At 48.3% G+C, this 19,884-nt stretch overlaps 1 protein-coding gene across 1 annotated transcript in view; it reads left to right on the top strand.

Annotated features, from left to right (window-relative positions):
- Positions 1-19,884, top strand: part of FGFR2 (fibroblast growth factor receptor 2) — a 116,499-nt gene that overhangs the window by 14,870 nt on the left and 81,745 nt on the right. Inside the window, exons 3-4 of the mRNA XM_017508566.2 lie at positions 16,620-16,886; positions 17,755-17,832. Of these exons, the coding sequence (XP_017364055.1) occupies positions 16,620-16,886; positions 17,755-17,832 (345 nt within the window). The remainder of the gene's footprint in view (positions 1-16,619; positions 16,887-17,754; positions 17,833-19,884) is intronic.

The raw sequence follows: 19,884 nt of genomic DNA, 5'->3' as shown, positions 1-19,884 counted from the left end.
TTTTTAATAAAACAAGGTCTCACCCTGCACACTCTGTTGCCCAGGCTGGAGTGCAGTGGCACAATCACAGCTCATCGCATCCTGGACCTGGATCAAGTGATCTTCCCACCTCAGCCTTCTGGGTAGCTGGGACTACGGCACAGGCTGATTTTTCTATTTTTTTGTAGAGACGGGTTCTCACTTGTTGCCTAGGATGGTCTCGAACTCCTGGGCTCAAGCGATCCTCCCACCTTGGCCTCCCAGAGTGTTGGGATCACAGGCGTTAGCCACCACACCTGAGACTGCTCTTCCCCTTACAGAGGTGGTACCCACCTCGAGTCCCCAGCAAACCCACCTGCATTGCAAAGTTGACCCTTGGCAATACCAGCCACCTTGCCTGCTAGGTTGACCCTTGTCCAGTGAGGTGATTGTCCAGAGCCTAGCCTCTCTGCTTCTCTGCTTGTCCCTTGCTGGCTTCAGCTGTTGATATCGATGGAGGCGGAGCAGAGGCTGCTGGGTGCATGGGTGCAGCTGGGCTCCGAGGCCGCCCCTCCTCCCCTCCTGCAAGGTGCTTGCCCTCGAAGGTGTGGCGCAGAGGCAAGTCAGGGGCATCCCGGCAGCCTCCAGTCCGTACATGAGTGAGTCACTTCAGTCTGGTTCCTATCTCTTTTCTCTTACTACCTCTAATTGGCAGAGTTTCTTTCCAGGCCAGTGTGGAGGCAGGGAGATGGCTGGAGGGTGGCCAGGGGAACCAGGCCAGGTGTGGGCAGAGTGGTGATTCTGCCCCCTTCCCAAGTGCCCCCCCGCCACCAGGGATGCCCTGTCCCAGGAAGCCAAAGTGAATGGGAGCTGCGCACAGCCCTTCTGAGATGTAAAACTTCCGTCTGGATGATGCTTTGGAGGATTGTGAGAGGTAGGGACTCTTCAAAGTTTGTTTGTTTGTCTTCTTGAAGCGTTTACCTCTATGCAAATATGCAGTTTGTAGCAGGGAAGAAAGGTTAACTGTGGTGGCACCGTCTCTTAACTTGGAATTTCCTGAATTAATGTGGGTTTCAGTCCTCTGGCTCAGGGTCCCCCGAGGGAGAGTTTTTCCTTTCTCTACAAAACACTGGAGAAAAGTGATCCCTGTGGCTCCGACCTGCCTTCCTTGGGTGCTGCGGTGCAAAACCAGCTGGGAATGTGTCCTGCGAAGGCAGCGTGGGGGAACCTCTCCGCCAGGTCATTCCTATTCAGCTGCTTGCTGCTGCCGCCGCCGGCTCCCTGGGCCCCAGCTCTGTGCCTTCAGGCCTCTGCATGGGTTTCCGTGCTGGCCAGGCCTGAACTTGCTGGGCCTCAAGCAGCCTGATCAAACCCATTCAAATGAGGAGAACCATCTGTTTCCCAATCTCCAGCTGCTGCCGCTTCATTTGCAAATGGCTGGGATGCTGCTGAGGGGACCAGGCCTGGGACACATCTGCAGCCTCTGAAGGAGTGTTGGAACCGAGGTCCCACTGAGAGGAGAAAGGCCGAGCCCTTTAAAATCAACTGGCAGAACAATACCCCCAAAAGGTCCCGAGTGGAGAAAGCAGGCGGCAGCCTTGCCCTCCTAGACCTTCCCTTTTCTTTTTTCCTTTTCTTTTGTAGCTTTGGTCACTTTAAAAGTATTTCTTTATTTGGAAAGTACTGTGGGAGGGCCTGCTCTATAGGCTTGGGGAAAATGTCAAATGGGATTTGGACATCGATCTGACCTTTCAGGGACGTATAGGGCAAATGTATCCGCTGGAGTATGCATCATTTATTGAACGTTTACGTCAGTATCAGGGAGGCGAGCTTGTCCCAGCTGCCGTTTCTAGCAGCCACAGGTAACGGCAATTGTGGTAAGGTGACTGTCCCTGAAAACCTGCTTCTGGAATGCAGTCAGGCTTTGGAGTATGCTCCCTGGAATGCAGGTCCTTAGGCCGTGGGCTGTGTGAGGCTCAGCTGTGGGGCCTCTTGCCCGTGGTTCGGTGTTTGCAGGGTTATCCTCAGCATGCCGTGGGGCTAGGATGAGTCATCTGGCTCCGGAGCCCTGATGGGGTTCTCATCTCAAGGGAATTCTGTGGTGTGTTACTGTGCCCTATATATAAATATCAGCTACTCTCGAGTGTGTTGGTTGGGTGAATAGTAGATGGTATTTTAAGAAGCCACAGGCTTCTGTAAATTAATCAAACAGGCATCATACATGGGTGTTGATAACGATGAATCTCATAAAATCTTCAGATGTTTAGTCTCACTTGGGAACATTCCAGAAATCTTCACTTAGGTAACTTACATGTGATGGACGGATTTGTTCACTTGGAAGGAAACCTGTTTTGAAGTCAGAGGAATGCGAATGGAGGCTCCTGCGTGGTTGGGAAAAGCAATCTGCCAGCCAGTTAGTATCATCAGCTATGCCCGTAAACAGGAACCCAGGAGTGCCCTCCTGGCAGGGGCTGAGTTGCAGGCCAGGGACCCTCCCCCACCCAGGTTTCGGCATGCTCGCTCTCAGACGTGCCCCTCACTATAGGTACACAGAGGCCTTCCTAGGCAGCCTTTGGTTGTGTCCTGTGGTGTGCAAGACAGGCCTGGAGCAGGCAGGCCTGGAGATGTTTTTCTCTTCTCTAAAGCATGACTCTAAGGCTCAGCAATGTGAGGCTGTGCAAGCCAACACGTTCACTACCGGCAGAGGTAGGTCTCAAACTCTCATTCCTGGACACTGGAGCTGAGCTTGCTGCAGGTGGGTCTTAGACCAGCAGGATCGGGCCTCGCCTGAGAACCTGTGGGAAATAAAGAATGTCAGCCCCCACCCTCAGGCCTACTGACCGAGAATCTTTTTTTTGTTTTGTTTTTTTGAGATGGAGTTTTACTCTTGTTGCCCACGCTGGAGTGCAAATGGTGTGATCTTGCAAGTGAGTCTCCTGCCTCAGCCTCCTGAGTAGCTGGGATTATAGGTATGCACTACCACGCCTGGTTAATTTTTTGTGCTTTTAGTAGAGACAGGGTTTTTTCCATGTTGATCGGGCTGGTCTCGAACTCCTGACTTCAGATGAGCTGCCCGCCTTGGCCTCCCAAAGTACTGGGATTACAGACTTGAGCTACTGTGCCCAGCCTCAATTTTGTGTTTTTAGTAGAGATGGGGTTTCACCGTGTTGGCTAGGCTGGTCTCTAACGCCTGGCCTCAAGTGATCCGCCTGCCTCAGCCTCCCAAAGTGCTGGGATTATAGGCGTGAGGCACTGTGCCCGGCCCACCCAGAACCTTTGGAAGTGGGAGCGAGGAAGCTGTCTTAAACTGGCCACGTGGTTTTATGCACAGTAAAATCTGAGAAACACTGCATCAATCCCCACTCAAGTCCCTCTCCATACGTCTCTTGGGTGGAGGGGGTTGGGGAGGCAGACTGTCTTTGGCTGTGCACGTGCTAGATGGATGAACAGGACGAGATGGGAGCAGCATGACGTCTCCATGGGAATCGGGAATTTTCACAGAGGAGCTACTGGAACTGGGCTGAATAGGAGCTTGCCAGGCAGCGTAGCAGGGTGGGCTCATAGGTAGAGGGAACAGTGCCCACGTGAACAGGCAGGCCACAGTGTCAGAGAGAGAGAGGGATATGGGGCTTGGAGCAACCAAGTCTCAATGCATGTGATGTTCTTAGGGTTTTATTCTGACTTTGGAGTGGTCTGTGCCTTTCTTAAAACATAGAGGTCACATGTGCTTTTCAAAAGATTCCTCTGGAGGTCTGCGGTGGCTACAAGGGGCGCACCATGGGTGATGGGTTAGGTGCATTGCAGAGGACTTGCGGCGGGCCGGAGGAGGCCTGGAGTGGGCCTTTCGGATGCAGTTTTGCCCGTACTTTCTTTGAGGGCTAAGCTTTCCATCAGGGATAGGCTTAATAGGTGAAGGGGTGTGGGGACTGATCAGAAGAGGGGCCAGAGGAAAAGAGGGGATTCAAGGCTGACTTGGAGCTTGGGTGGCAGTTCAGCTGCATGACTCTCTTCATCCTGTAAGAGGCTGGTGGAGGACGAAGAGGTTGAAAGTCACTTACTTGTTTTGGAAAAGACCTCTGCAGACACCCAGGTAACGTGTCTCCTCCCCTAGGCAGGTGGAAATATGAACCTACAAGCAGGCACTTGAGTGGCATCTGCAGGGAGGAGGAGGTGGGAAAAGCCACAGGCACCCCGAGGACTGGAATGCAGGGCAAGGACCAGAAGAGCCGGAGGTGGAATTCTGGACATATCAATGGATATAGGAGGGGCAGCAGAGAAGAAGTTTCCTAGAAAGGCAAGAAGACCTCTTTGACATGTTCCTGTCCATAGGAACCATACACACCCACATGTGCATGTACCAGCAGGAAGCAGAATGCTAACCAAAGATAATTAACCCCCAACTCTGTGTTAGGGGTTGAGAAATACAACAGGAGCCCTGCCCCCTCCTCTTATTGCCAGGCCTTCCACACTGAGAAGACCTGGCTAGGCGGCTTTGCTTCTTTTCCTGCTTAGTGCAGGAGTGAGGATTTCAGCCAGAAGGTCTTTCTGATGGCGGATGTGTAAGTGCCAGGCGTTGTGCTAGGTGCCTTCTGTGTCCTGTTTCATTCATTATTGTTCCTGCTCCGAGGACTTGCGTCAAGGTCACACGATCTGTAAGTGGCAGAGTTTCAGCATCAGTGTCAGGTCGGTTTGGAATATATATACATATATACATGTATATATACAAAAGCAATATATGTATATATATTTTATTGCATTTTACGTTCTGGGGTACATGTAAAGAACATGCAGGATTGTTGCATAGGTACATACATGGCAGTGTGGTTTGCTGCCTCCATCCCCATCACCTCTATCTGGCATTTCTCCCGATGTTATCCCTCCTCTAGTTCCCGCCCCCCATAGACCTCAGTGTGTGATGCTCCCCTCCCTGTGTCCATGTGTTCTCATTGTTCAACACCCACCTATGAGTGAGAACATGCAGTGCTTGATTCTTTGTTCCTGTGTCAATTTGCTGAGAATTATGGTTTCCAGATTCATCCATGTCCCTACAAAGGACACAAACTCATTGTTTTTTATGGCTGTGTAGTATTCCATGGTGTTTATGTGCCACATTTTCCCTGTCCAGTCTATCATCAATGGGCATTTGGGTTGGTTCCAAGTCTTTGCTATTGTAAACGGTGCTGCAAAGAACATATATGTGCATCTGTCTTTATAATAGAATGATTTATAATCCTTTGGATATATACCCAGTAATAAGATTGCTGGGTCAAATGGAATTTCTATTTCTAGGTCCTTGAGGAATCGCCACACTGTCTTCCACAATGGTTGAACTAATTTACACTCCCACCAGCAGTGTAAAAGTGTTCCTATTTCTCCACATCCTCTCCAGCATCTGTTGGCTCCAGATTTTTTAATGATCACCGTTCTAACTGGCACGAGATGGTATCTCAGTGTAGTTTTGATTTGCATTTCTCTAATGACCAGTGATGATGAGCACTTTTTCACATGTTTGTTGGCCTCATATATGTCTTCTTTTGAAAAGTGTCTGTTCATATCCTTGGCCCACTTTTGAATGGGTTTGTGTGTTTGTTTTTTCTTGTAAAACTGTTTTAGTTATTCATAGATTTTGGATATAAGTCCTTTGTCAGATGGGTAGATTGCAAAAATTTTTTCCCATTCTGTTGGTTGCTGGTTCACTCTAATGATTGTTTCTTTTGCTGTACAGAAGCTCTGGAGCTTAATTAGATCCAATTTGTCTGCCTTGGCTTTTGTTGCTAATGCTTTTAGTGTTTTAGTCATGAAGTCCTTCCCTATGCCTATGTCCTGAATTGTTTTGCCTAGGTTTTCTTCTAAGGTTTTTATGGTTTTAGGTCTTATGTTTAAGTCTTTAATCCATCTGGAGTTAATTTTAGTGTAAGGTGTCAGGAAGTGGTCCAATTTCTGCTTTCTGCACATGGTTAGCCAATTTTCCCAACGCCAGTTATTAAACAGGGAATCCTTTCCCCATTGCTTGTTTTGTCAGGTTTGTCAAAGATCAAATGGTTGTAGATGTGTGGCATTGCCTCCAAGGCCTCTGTTCTGTTCCATTGGTCTATATCTGTTTTGGTACCAGTACCATGCTGTTTTGATTACTGTGGCCTTGTAGTATAGTTTGAAGTCAGGTAGCCTGATGCCTGCAGCTTTGTTCTTTTTGCTTAGAATTGACTTGGCTATGCAGACTCTCTTTTGGTTCCATATGAAGTTTAAAGTGGTTTTTTCCAGTTCTGTGAAGGTCAATGGTAGTTTGATGGGAATAGTGTTGAATCTATAAATTACTTTGGGCCTATGGCCATTTTCACAATATTAATTCTTCCTAACCATGAGCATGAAATGTTTTTCCATCTGTTTGTGTCCTCTCTTATTTTGTTGAGCAGTGATTTGTAGTTCTTGCTTTCTCTTTATTTGCTTCTTGCCTCTTTAGCCTGGAAAGCATTTATCTGCTGACTTCCTACACCACATGTGTCTCTGCCNAGTCTCGCTCTGTTGTCCAGGCTGGAGTACAGTGGCATGATCTCGGCACACTGCATCTTGGGCCTCTCGGGTTTAAGCAATTATTCTGCCTCAGTCTCCCGAGCAGCTGGGATTATAGGCTCCCACCACCAGGCCTGGCTCATTTTTGTGTTTTTAGTAGAGATAGGGTTTTACCATGTTGGCCAGGCTGCTCTCAAACTCCTGACTTCAAATGATCCACCCGCCTTGGCCTCTCAAAGTGCTGGGATTACAGGCATGAGCCACCATGCCCTGCCTTGGTCGGTACTTTTAACACATGGTGGCTGCTGTGCCACCATGCCTTTTTTGAAGAGTCATCAGAGAAGGGACAGAAATGAGACCATAGGCTTAATGCTAAGGGACCATGAGAGGCTTGGGGTATGGCTGTCTGATGAGACAGGTGCTTTACTACTTTATTTTTTATTTTTATTTTTGAGACAGAGTCTAGCTCTGTCGTCCAGGCTGGAGTGCAGTGGTGTGACCTTGGTTCACTGCAACCTCCACCTCCCAGGTTCAAGTGATTCCCCTGCCTCAGCCTCCCGAGTTGCTGAGATTAGAGGCGCCTACCCATGCTTTACTACTTTATAAGATGAAGAGAGCTGCCTCTGGCTGAGCACTGTCATTAGGGCTCAGGGTATGGAAGCATTTTGGGACCAGATGATTCAGTTTCAGGACGGAAGATGACAGTGTGTTCATTTTACAGGATGACAACTCTGCAAGGCCACTCTTGACCCTGAGATTGTGTCATGAAAGGCCAAGCACATCCCATCCCATTCACTTCTTCACCTACTTGTGAGCCCCCCACATGCCTTTTGATGAAAGGGATTTCCCTGGAACAGCATGCCCCAAGGAGCCCTGAAGGGCTGAAGATGTACCAGCACTCTCTGCTACGTCCAGCAAGTGTATTTTCAGAAGGTGGGAGGCTCGGGCTGGGCTGGCCAGGCAGCCAGGCACACAGACTGCTCATTGTACATCTGAGCCGGGGCGTGGGGGGACTTCTACATAACTTGTAGCACAAGTTTCTACTTCCTGGGCGCTAATGGCCTGTCGCTTTCGGAAATGCTTTCGGAACAAAAGTCTCAATTTTGAAGGTCTTGCCTAAGGTCTGCCCATATCTAGGAATTTATGCACACAGTACTGATTCAATACCTGCATCTTGTGGTCCATTGGGACTTTTTCGCTCATGAAATATGAGTTTAATACCCTCATTGGGACCAGGGAGAAAACCTTTCCCTCTGCGCATTTTTTTTTTTTTTTTTTGGAGAACACTATCATCAACAATAAATATATAATTTTTAATGGTTACCATATTGGAAACATTAGCCATGATCCTGTCTGATCACCAGGGACGTGAGCCAATCTGGAGTTTCTGGAGAAGTCCAGGTACTGCCGCAGAAGAAAATACAAGTATAGCTGAAAACATCAGATCACAAACGAGAGGCATGCTGCCAAGCAACGAGTGTGGGTTTCCACTTTGGGTGGGGATACTGGGAGACACGGCGACTCCTGTTCAGTGAGTGCATTCTCAGGCTCTTTACTCTATGTGCCTTTTTATTTTCTCATAGGCAGCAACATAATTTCTTTCAAACGTGAAGAGCCATCCACCATGTTTCTCAAAGACAGACTCAAATGATATGAGGGGTATGCCTAAATATATAATTTTTAATGGTTACCATATTGGAGACAGTAGCCATGATCCCATCTGCTCGGTGAGCCAGTCTGGAGTTTTTGGAGAAGTTCAGCTACCGCCGGCTGTTAGCTGCTGTCGCTGCATCTGTGTTACCGACCAGGGAGGTTTCGGTCCCGACTTGAGTGTACCAGACACCCCGACAACTGGTTAGAGAGGACTGCAGCCTTTCAGCCTGCATACCTATCTGTTATTTGTTGCTTTGACTTTTTTGTGTCCCCTGTGTTTATGTTGGCAGTATTTCTCGAGGTAGAAACTTTCATCTTTATGCTGTGTGGAGTGTTTGTCCCTTCCGTGTTCCCTTAAAGAACACGTAGTACCTATGCCTTATAAGGTCTCTGTTGGATGTGAGGAATTTCATCTTCCTGCAAGGAGGTTCTTGTAGAGGGGAGGCTTTGAGGATGTCTGGACAGTAGCAGGCTGTCTTCCATGCTGCGTGAACAGCCCTCACGGCAGGGCACACAAAGGTGGTTAGTTCTGACTTCATCGGTGGGACTCTATCGCCTTTAGTTTTTAATTTTAATTTTTTCATTTTTTTGAGATGGAATCTAGTTCTGTCACTCAGGCTGGAACGCAGTGGTGCGATCTGGGATCACTGCAACCTCCGCCTCCCGGGTTCAAGCGATTCTCCTGCCTCAGCTTTCTGAGTAGTTGGGACTACAGGCGTGTGCCACCATGCCCGGCTGCTTTTTGAGTTTTTAGTAGAGGTGGGGTTTCATCATGTTGGCCAGGCTGGTCTTGAACTCCTGACCTCAGGTGATCCACCTGCCTTGACCTCCCAAAGTGCTGGGATTAGACGTGAGCCAACCACGCCTGGCCTCCATTGCCTTTATTTTCTTCTGCTGATAAGTTCTGATGCCATCGAGGCCCAGACTGTGCTACAGGAAAGAGGGGGCTAGGCTCTTCCAGAACCCCTATCTTGCAGAAACATCATCAATTACTAAAAAGCTGTGCTGTTCGTGCCGGATGTCTGTCTGTGCAGACTCTCTGTTTGAGATTGTAAGAGATAGCTCAGGAGGGTCATGTACGTGACACATCTCTCTTCTGTTCCTATGGACAGAGAATTGGGTACTGACCAGTTAAGACTTCTTACTGGGACTGGGTGTGGGCACTACAGGACATCTTCCAGACTAAGAGGGCCAGTGGGGGCTACCGGACCAGGGAGGACAGGGGCGGCCAGTTACTTGCCATGTGCTTTGTGTTCAGTGACTATGTAGCGACATTTGCAGCTGGACGCTGCTTCCTCTGTAAAGACACTGGCAGCCCTACAGCCATGACATTTACTCTGTACAGGGTGGCAGGAGGTGTGGGAGGGCACGAGGAACCCAAGGCCATTTTACTGCCCTTCCCCCAGTGCTCCTGTTACAGTGCCTCTGGGAGTCCCAGCTGTGACTCCAGGTAAGAGCGGGTACCTGCAGCCCAGGACCCTGACAGGCAGTGTCTCCCGCCCTGCCTCTTCTCTCTGCCCTCCCTCTTTATCTTCTCCCCTTTCCCTCTCTTTCTTCCCATTCCCTCCCTCTTCCCTCTCTCCTTCCTCTTCCCTCTCCCTCCGTTTTTCTCCTTTCCTTTTCCTTCTCCGCATCTCTCCTCTCCTTTCCCCTCTCTTTCTTCCCTCTCTTTCTTCCAGGGAAATTTGTTCAGGGATTTCTCTCTTTCTCCCTTTCTTCCTCTTTCTGGAGGAATATGTTTAGGGATTCATCACCCCTGACTTTGGAGGAGGGAGAAATCTCAGTGGGATGTGTCCAGGGTGACCCTACCACATCCTGGGAACTGGGATGATCGAGACGGTGGAAAAGACACCATCCCTGGGAAACCTCAGAAAAGGCTTAATCTGTGAAAAGCAATGGAGTCAGCTTTGCCGTTGGTAGAAACTGCTTTTTTCTTCCTTAACAGTTTAAATCTGTCGTCCGTTCTCCGTGAAGTGATTGGCCGGGGCAAGACTCAGGTTTCCCATCTGTTCTCTGTTTGCATTTGGGCGCCATTTCAAAAACCACACGGGAAAAGTTTATAGGCAAACATTATAAAAAGTGACAGTCTGAAGTGCTGCTATCGCTGGTTTGGCAATGGAAAGTGTTACCTGAAATAGCTTACTGTTTCCAAGCCCTTCGCTGTTTCCACCGTCTGAAGACAACCCTCCTGCTGAGACGGGCGAGAAGTCCAGCTGACTGTGTGCAGTGAAGTCACAGAGGCCACAGTCTTTTTGACTTCTACAAGATTTCCCCCTCCTGGGGCTATCTTCACGTAGCTGGAGGATTTTTTTCTCTCTGTTTACTTACAGAGAGGTACCTTCATGCAGCTTGTGGCTAGTGGCAATCTGTATGACATCACACTGAGAGGTCATGACTTCTGCCCGGATCTGCTGAGGAGCTTGGAGAGTCAGGCAGCCCCTGCCTCAGTTTCTTTCTCTCCCCAGTCAGAGGTCCTACGAGCTCCCAAGGAATAACAGGATAGTTTTCTTAGGGAAGGAAGGAGGCCAGGTCAAGGCGGGAATTACTCAGAAGAAACGTGTAGATACCTGTTGTTATTCATACTATTTATTTATTTGTTTGTTTGAGATGGAGTTTCACTCATGTTGCCCAGGCTGGAGTCCAATGGCGCTGTCTCAGCTTGCTGCAACCTTCACCTCCCGGGTTCGAGTGATTCTCCTGCCTCAGCCTCCCAAGCTGGGATTACAGCCATATGCCACCACATCTGGCTAATTTTTTATATTTAGTAGAGATGGGGTTTTACCACGTTGGTCAGGCTGGTCTTGAACTCCTAACCTCAGGTGATCCACCTGCCTTGGTCTCCCAAAGTGCTCGGATTGTAGGCATGAGCCGCTGTGCCTGGCCCATTTATTTTTTGGTTAGCTGTGTAAGTACCGATCTCTTTCATTTTTTAAGTATCACAACAGTCAATTTTTTAAAAAGAAGCTGCTTGTGGCTGAGCGCAGTGGCTCACTTTGGGAGATCGAGGTGGGTGGATTGCCTGAGTTCAGGCATTTGAGACCAGCCTGAGCTACATGGTGAAACCCCATCACTATTAAAGTACACAAAAAAATTAGCCGGGTGTGGTGGTGTGCACCTATAATCATAGCTACCCATGAGGCTGAGGCAGGAGAATTTGTTGAACCTGGGAGGTGAAGGTTGCAGTGAGCTGAGGTCATACCATCACACTCCAGCCTGGATGAGAGAGCGGGACTCCATCTCAAAAAAAAAAAAAAAAGAAACTGCTTGCTAACCTGCTGCTGGTACTTCCCAAGAGTTTGAAACTTCTGGGAGAAAATTCGCATGGAAGCAACTGAGCCTTACCCAGCAGGGCTGTGCACGGTGGTGTGGCCACAGCAGTGGAAGCTAGTGTTGAGCTGTGTCCCAAGAAGGAGACGTGGTGCCTTGTTTGTTTAGCAGTTTTAGGAAACAGTGACAAAGAGTTAACGCTAGTGTGAAGCTTGCTTGCTTCCTTTTGAATTTTAATTCATGTTGTGAAAAATACATGGAAACATATTTTCTGTCTGTGGAAGACTCCGAAAGAGCATTTGTGTGTAGCAAAGCAGCTTCTAGAACCTTCTCCCCATTGTGTTTTGGCAGGAGACGAGGGACATGTTGGGCTGTGCACTCCCAGTGGAAAGGTGAAAGTGTGCCATAGCTCTGGAAAAAAGTAAATCCAGGAAATGTTCATATGACTGTCAAAGGAATTATGTACATTTCCTGGGGAATTCTTTGCCCTTTCACAGAGCAGGCTGTACAGCCTGGTGGAGTCAGGGAGAGGTGGTCCATCCATGGAGGGTGGCCAGAGTTAGGGAGGCCCCTTTGTACATGCAGGCACAGAGGGGATTCGCTGATTGTCCTGGCTCCGCACGGCATGGGGCCATGTCGGTGCAGCTGTGGGGATGGACGTGGAGGGCAGGGGAACACATGTTTGCAGGGAGGGGGCAGTGGGTCAGGTCACCTGTAGCACTCAAACCCAGAAGAGAAGCTGAGCTCTGAGGATGGCAAGTGGCCCCAAGGACAAGGGAAGGGACAGAGCTGCTTCCCCTGAGCCAGCTGTTAGGGGCTTGTGTTCTTGGTCCCCTGGCCAGGGTTGTCTTTCATGTGTGCCATGTGTGCTGGGCCCTGCAGGCTGGGCTTGAGGGGGCCACTGGGTGGCCTGGGAGGCTACTGGTGTGGCATTTGGTCCCTCCCCAGCGTGTGGCCCCACCCCACCCCTGACTCTCTTCTTACTTACATCCTTCTCTGTGTGTTGCTTCTCCCTAACCTCTTTCTCTCTCCTGTGTTTATTCACGCATTCTCCCTAACAAGTGCTTTTGAGGTCTTCTGTGTACCCAGGGATATCACTGGTATGTTTACCAAAGGCCCTGCGGATGCCCAGGATGGGCCCTTTGTGAAATGACACTGAAGGGATGTGGGGAGGAGTCCTTGCTTTCTCAGTTTACCAAGACAGCAGTTACTGGTTTGAGACTTTGAAGCCAGGATGGCTTGATTTTTATGGATAAAGATCATTATCTCATTGGTGTATTTTTGGGGGTGATATTTTGCTATCCTTGAAGCTTGGACATCTGGATGACAGTTTTGATCTGGTTTTACTGGGACAAAAGCCATTTTAGTACCTCAAGTCATCTTAACTGTCCATTGAGCTGGGACTCATGTAAAATCATTTTGTATCTGGAAATAGAAATCCAAGTGTCCCAGCCAGGTGCGGTGGCTCATGCCTGTAATCCCAGCACTCTGGGAGGCTGAGGCGGGTGGATCACTTGAGATTAAGAGTTTGAGACCAGCCTGGCCAATACAGTGAAACCCTGTCTGTAATAAAAATACAGAAAAATTGGTTGGGTGTGGTGGTGCGTGCTTGTAGTCTCAGCTACTTGGGATGCTGAGGCAGGAGAATTGCTTGAACTTCGGTGGTGGAGGTTGCAGTGAGCCGAGATCGTGCCACTGCACTCCAGCCTGGGTAACAGCGAGGCTCCATCTCAATTAAAAAAAAAAAAAAAAGAAAGAGATCCAAGCGTTCTGTGATTATCTTCTGAAAATCATGGTGCTTAAAAAAATCATGGCAAGCATCTTCCACCTTGAAGAATAACAGTGATAGTGACAGTCACTGGCTCAACATGATGTAGTTGAAGATGGAGTTCGCCTTCATTGGCTTGTTGGAGTCTCACCAATAATAAACCGGTATTTGGGAACTCTTACCCTGCAACAGAGGGGAACGCCAGGCTGAGAGGTTAAGCAGGCACGGAGAGGCGTGGAACTCAGGGCTTCATCCTCTTCTCGTCCAGGACAGCACCCTTTACTAGGCATCTCCCGTGTCCAGCTCCGAATAAGACACAGGTCCTCCTTGTCCCCTGTTCTCCCTTCTAGAACAGCAGGTGTTAGTCCGGCAGCTCAGATACCTCCAGTTTCTGCAAGATTTGGGGGTTTATGGAGTTTAGGTGACAGAAAGGATTCTCAGTGAAAACACTTTCCTTTAGAAACAGAAATCATACATCATAATTCCTCCTTTGCCAGGAGATAGATTTTTCTGCATCACAATTGCAAATGCCTTGCTTATCTTTCATTTTTCCCTAATGCAATCTTAGAGCATTCCACTGTGTGACATAGGGACATGGTTGCACCTTATCTGAGGGTCAGGATGGAGCAGATTGGTGCGTGGGTCCCAGCTGCCTCCCCTGTAAGGGAGGGAAGCTTTGCTGCTGCTGCTCAGCGGCTGCCCTGGTGACCAATTCTGGCTAAGAGGAAAGTACATTCCATAACATTCTTGGTGACTTGCTGGTCATGTGATGTTGTCATAATAGACATTGATCGTTTTATGACCCAGACTAATGCAATGTAAATTCATTCTAGCATGGTGGGTGCTGTTTCAGCAATGAGTTGTTGGAGACCTGGGACTCAGAGGACGTCTGGTCCTTGTCTTAGACAGCTGTAAAAGGGGTTGGGCCAGTAGCCTTTGGGGCCTCTTCAGTTTTCATGTTGAATGAATCTGTGACTCCAGGGTGTTGGGAGTGGGAGATGGGCTGAGATTTGGGCCAGACTGAATCCCTGCCGGCTTCTCCTCCTCCTCCTATTTCTCTTCCTTTCTTTTTTCTATTTGGTCTCCACAGTTTAAAGTATTCCTATCAGTCACTCAATTGAGCTGCATTTTGACTTAACCAGCCTTGAGGGACCTGCTCTGAGAGCCTTCCAGCTAAGTTCCCGGCATCTTTTAAACTTCACGTTGTCCTTCACTTCTCAGCTCAAATGCCTATTCTTTGCAGGAGTCTCTCTGATCACCTTATACATCAGGGATTAAAAAACTTTATAAAGGCAAGACTGCAAATATTGTGGGCCTTGCAGGCCATAGGGTCTCTGTTGCAACGACTGAACTCTGCCCTCGTGACACACAAAAGCAGCCGCCAGACAAGGAATGGGTATGGCTGTGTTCCAATAAAGGTTTGTTTACAAAAACAAGCTGTGGCTGGCCCGGCCCACGGGCCATCATCCGCCACGTCCTGGCAAGGGACCAGCCCCCCCCCACCACTGTGTATGTGCTGGCACCTTGCTTTGTCCTTCCTAACACTTAAGCACACTGTGTTTTTTGTAGATTTTGTATTTATTGTCTGTCATCCTTGCCATAATGGATGCTCCAAACAAGTGCAGAGTCTTCGTTTTGTCTCTTTCTGCTTCTGGAGCTTCCAGAATAGTCTGGTGTGTAGCAGGTGTGCAGTAAGCAATTGGCGAATGAGAAAACGAACACTGGAAACATAACCGGCCTATCAGCTGGGCCTTCCTGGCTTGCTTTTGGGGCGTGTTTGTCCACGTTCCATTGAGCTTCTGTTTTCCTCCTTTTGCTGTGATTCTCTCTGTGTGTTCACGTGCTAGTTGGCATCTGGGCCTTGGCCTACATGCCTTTGGTGCTGCCTCTTTGGGAAGCCCTGGGCTGCCCGTGTAGCTGTTGATGGTGGTGGTGAGGGGGGATTTCTCATCCCAGATGCACATGGCCCTCGCTGCTTTCACAGTGGGACTGAAACAGAGATTGACTTGATTTCAATCTCCTGCGGGAGATTTGTCCTTCTGAGGGGTGTCTAGACAAAACAGTTGCCTTTGATCCTGCCCAGATTTGGTGCTGTCCCAGTGCTGGGAAGCTTTGATTTTCCAGTTCTGGGACTCTGGGTCCCATTCACACTTCTCACTGGCGGGACGAAAGCCCGCTTCATGGGCCCTCGTGGGTGGCCACCACAGCCAGCAGCTCCGGCTGTTGTTAATAAACGCCAAAGGCTTCCTCTCAGCTCCAGTGGAGAGGTTGTGTGGGTTGGATTCTTGTGGTCCCATCCTGTGCTCATATCTGGGGACTGTGACCTTGTTCAGCATGGCCCTGTGTATGCCAAGCAGGATGGGGTCAGTAGGGGGACAGTGGGGGTAGGCACAGAGAAGCCTGAGACCCACACCTTTCCTCTAGGGCCTTGGTGTCTCCCTGGGGAGATGGGATGCATTCATGAGAATATGGCGCATCCCGTGAGCTGGTGAAGCGGGCAGACATACGGTGGAAGGAGAGGGAGCCACTGCATTTCCACCTGGCGGGGGGAGGTGACTGATGCAGGGACCCCCATCACAGAGGGCCCTGCTTGATTTGGGCCTTGGAGGGTGGGTGACAGGGAAGAGAGGGAGGAAGGACTATCCCCACGGAAGAAGCTGGGACACGTGTGGCGGGAGCTGTGAACAGGGTGTGACTCAGCTTTGTCGTGTGGAGTTGGGCACACAGCACCCAGCGGCTTCATTTCAGGACCCCTGTAAGTGCAGTGGAGACCACCCTGCCGCTGTCTGGGCATTTTTCTCTTTTTGGTTTTGGTGTTAAGGCCTCCGGGCTTGTATCGTTCTGAGGAAAACAGCATGTCTCAGCTCACCCAGCACAGAATTAGGTCTCTAGACCCTCAAAATACTGATCTGAATCTGAGCTCATGGAAACTCTGGGTTGCAAAAAATCTTGTAGAGGGATCCATTAGTTTTCCATGAGTATGAGACATTTCCTTTTAAGAAGCTTGGCCTTGGGGCACAGACCAGGTCTAGCATAAATAAATAATTAACAGCGTATGTGTGTGTGACACATAGTTGCACTTAACGTACAAATGTGTAAAACTCGGCATTCTTATAAATAAAACATACCACAATAACAGATTTTTGCAGGTATCATGGTGCAAGCACACTTTGGCAATCAATTTAAACATTTTCTTGTGAAGTAGCCTTCCGTGCTATGGTTTGGTTTGTTTCTAAAGCGCTGTAGGATGTGGAAACTAAGCCAGGACGGATTTGCTGGGGGTGTCCTCTGGTTCTTCCTGGCTTCCTGGGGCTTGGGGAGAGGTGGATGCCTGCTGGGGCCGTTTGCAAAGCAAGAACAGCTTCACTTGGGAATAAGCAGGCCTCCACTGACCTTTGTTGGACGTTCTCTCCTCTCCCTCCTTCCCATCTGTCTCCATCTTCTCTCTCCCACCTTTCTGCAGAGCCACCAACCAAATACCAAATCTCTCAACCAGAAGTGTACGTGGCTGCGCCAGGGGAGTCGCTAGAGGTGCGCTGCCTGTTGAAAGATGCCGCCGTGATCAGTTGGACTAAGGATGGGGTGCACTTGGGGCCCAACAATAGGACAGTGCTTATTGGGGAGTACTTGCAGATAAAGGGCGCTACGCCTAGAGACTCCGGCCTCTATGCTTGTACTGCCACTAGGACTGTAGACAGTGAAACTTGGTACTTCATGGTGAATGTCACAGGTGAGTTGGCCTGCGAGCACTGCGCTCTCTCTTCTCTGTCACCATTATCTGATTTACTTTTTTTTTTTTTTTTTGCCAAGCGCAAAGGTAATGAGATCTCTAATTGGATGCTAGGCACATAGCTTCACAGTTTTTCAAATTCTTCTTTGGGACCTGGTACACCAGAAGGGCCTATCATTAAGAATGACAGAATTCTTGTGCACAAAGTAACACTTTTCTTAAGAGAGCACACTTTTATTTAAGTAAATACATGCTCCCCCCACTCCAACTCCGTACCACTGACATCTTTGGCATTTAGAAGATAGGACTGAAATTTGGATACTCAAGATTTCTGATTTGTTTATTAAAGTTTGAGTTTCTCTCCTTGATTTCCTTCTATGCAGTGAGTGGGACAGAACGTCCCCTCTTTGTGGCCGAGTTTAAAGTTCTGCTTTCAGAAGATTAGTTGATGATGAGCAGGGCCACATGGGGACTACGTTTTGTTAGAAATGAATTTCTTTCTTGAAGGGGACTCCAAATGCTGAAAGTTTCATGTTGGAAAAAGAGTCTTTGGGCACTACACAATTGGTAAATTTGTCAGGGGCTTGAATACTGTTTGAAGCTTGAAATCCAGTTCTAGTACATCCAATTTCATAGCCTGTTTAAATAGTGTGAAAGCAGAAAACATTGAGAATCATAACGTAGACCAACTGTCATCATGGAGGGAAATTTTAAGCCATTAAAATGATGTTAACTAAACACAATCCCAGGCTCTTTGTGAGGATTCCTGGGTCATTAACTTTGCTATGGAGAAGGTCTCAGTTGTCGATAATTGCAACCTTTTTGCTTTGCAAAAACACATCCATGCAATATGTTCTTTTGCATACAGATGCCATCTCATCTGGAGATGATGAGGATGACACCGATGGCGCAGAAGATTTTGTCAGTGAGAGCAGTAACAACAAGAGTAAGTAACCGCCTGGCTCCGATGGTCCCTGAGAGAGAGGAGCGTGGAGGGAAGTCCTGACTGTCGCCTGTCTTCTTGTCGACTCTCCCGTGCCATGCTGTATCCCGCGGCCCATGCCTTTCCCCGCTGTGTCTACTTTCCTGACTTTCAAACCTGAGAATAAACCAGTGTTGCTGCACAGCCTTCTCTCTCGTTTGTCCTTTCTTCTCGTGTCACTGGTCATTGGCTTTTCAAAGCAGTCACTACTTTTCTTTCCTTGATGTTTCCTTTTCCCTTTGGCTTCTCCCTGTTCAGAGACACAAAAATAGTAGAACCATGTAACGTCTTGGTTTTCTTTGTAATCACTGATTGTGCTTGGTTTAATCCAGGGGTGTGTGACTGGGGCCATTGCCTGTTCCTGCTCTCCTGGCACGTTGGGCAACATTTGGTTGTCACAAGAGGGGGTGGGGAGCTGGTGGCTTCTAGTTGGGCAGGGGCCAGGGATGCAGAGCACAGCCTCATAACAAAGAATCATCCAGTCCAAGATGTCAGTCGCCCCTAGGGCGAGAAACCCCAGCCTTCTACAACACACACCTCATGCTGAGTGGAAATAAAGGAAGTGTGCCTGGCTTTGCAGACCATGACTGAAAAGGGAGCAAGGGTGATTTGCTTAATGAAGGCCATGAACCCGGGAGAGACCGTTTACTTGGTGAAGAAGAGCGGGACATAGCGTCTTGGAGCTGAGCAGCCTGGGTTTGAATCTTGCTTCACAACTTCTGACTTGTTCATTTCACTTTTGTGCCTCAGTTTCTTTAACAAGAAAGTGGAAGTATTATTACTTGATTTAAGTGGGAGAAATAATAATACTGTCTTCTGGGGTTATTAGGATTAAGTGAGTTCATATTTGTACAGTGCTCAGAAGAGTGAGTGCTTGCAAATGTTTATTCAATAAAGGAAATACAATATAAGGTTACTTGCATTTTCCAATGACATGGCTGGAATGTTCCTAAAGTGTTTGTACATAGGGCATTGGGGCTCTCTGTTTACATGGTATATTCTACATTTTATTAAAAGGACTTTTTTAAAAAGGACTTCTGTCAATTTAGTACATTTAAAGAAGGCCTAGGTAGCAGAAGACAATTAGTTGTTAAAACAGTCCAGAGCTTAAATTTTTTAATAACAGTATTTTATTTATTTATTTTGAGATGGAGTCTCACTTTGTTGCCTAGGCTGGCGTGCAGTGACGTGATCTCAGCCCACTTCAACCTCTGCTACTCCAGTTCAAGTCATTCTTGTGCCTCAGCCTCCCTAGTAGCTGGGACTACAGGCATGCGCCACCACACCCAGCTAACTTATGCCCCTCCACCCTGCCCCGAGATGGGGTCTTGCTCCGTCACCCAGGCTAGAATGCAGTGGCGCAATCTCGGCTCACTGTAACCTCTCTGCCTCCTGAGTTCTGAGTTCAAGCAGTTCTCCTGCCTCAACTTCCCAAGTGCTGGGACTACAATTGCCTGCCACCACACCCAGCTAATTTTTGTATTTTTAGTACAGACGGGGTTTCACCACATTGGTCAGGCTGGTCTTGAACTCCTGACCTCAAGTGATTGACCCACCTTAGCCTCCTGAAGTGCTAGGATTACAGGCATTGGCCACTGCACCTGGCAATACTTTTGTTTGTTAGAACAGTTTTAGGTTCATAGCAAAATAAGGAGGAAGGTACAAAGATTTCCCATATAATCTTCCCCAACACATGCTTAGTCTGTCCTGGCATCCCCATCACCGGCAGAATGGGACCTCTGTTCCAGTTGATGAGCCTGTACTGCCATCATCAACCAAAGTCTATAGTTGATGTTAGGGTGTATAATCATACAGTTGTAGCCTTTACAGATTGGCTTATTTGACTTAGTAAGATGCATTTAAGTTTCCCTCATGTCTTTTATCATGGCCTGATGGGTCAAGTGTTCATAGCACTGAGTATTCCATTGTATGTATCAAAGTTTATTTACCCATTCACCTACTGAAGGATATCTCGGCCAGGCGCAGTTGCTCCCACCTATAATACCAGCACTTTTT

Source organism: Cebus imitator, unplaced genomic scaffold (assembly GCF_001604975.1).
Source record: "Cebus imitator isolate Cc_AM_T3 unplaced genomic scaffold, Cebus_imitator-1.0 Scaffold396, whole genome shotgun sequence".
Classification (NCBI taxonomy): Eukaryota; Metazoa; Chordata; class Mammalia; order Primates; family Cebidae; genus Cebus; species Cebus imitator.
This window is presented reverse-complemented; position numbering and strand designations above follow the sequence as displayed.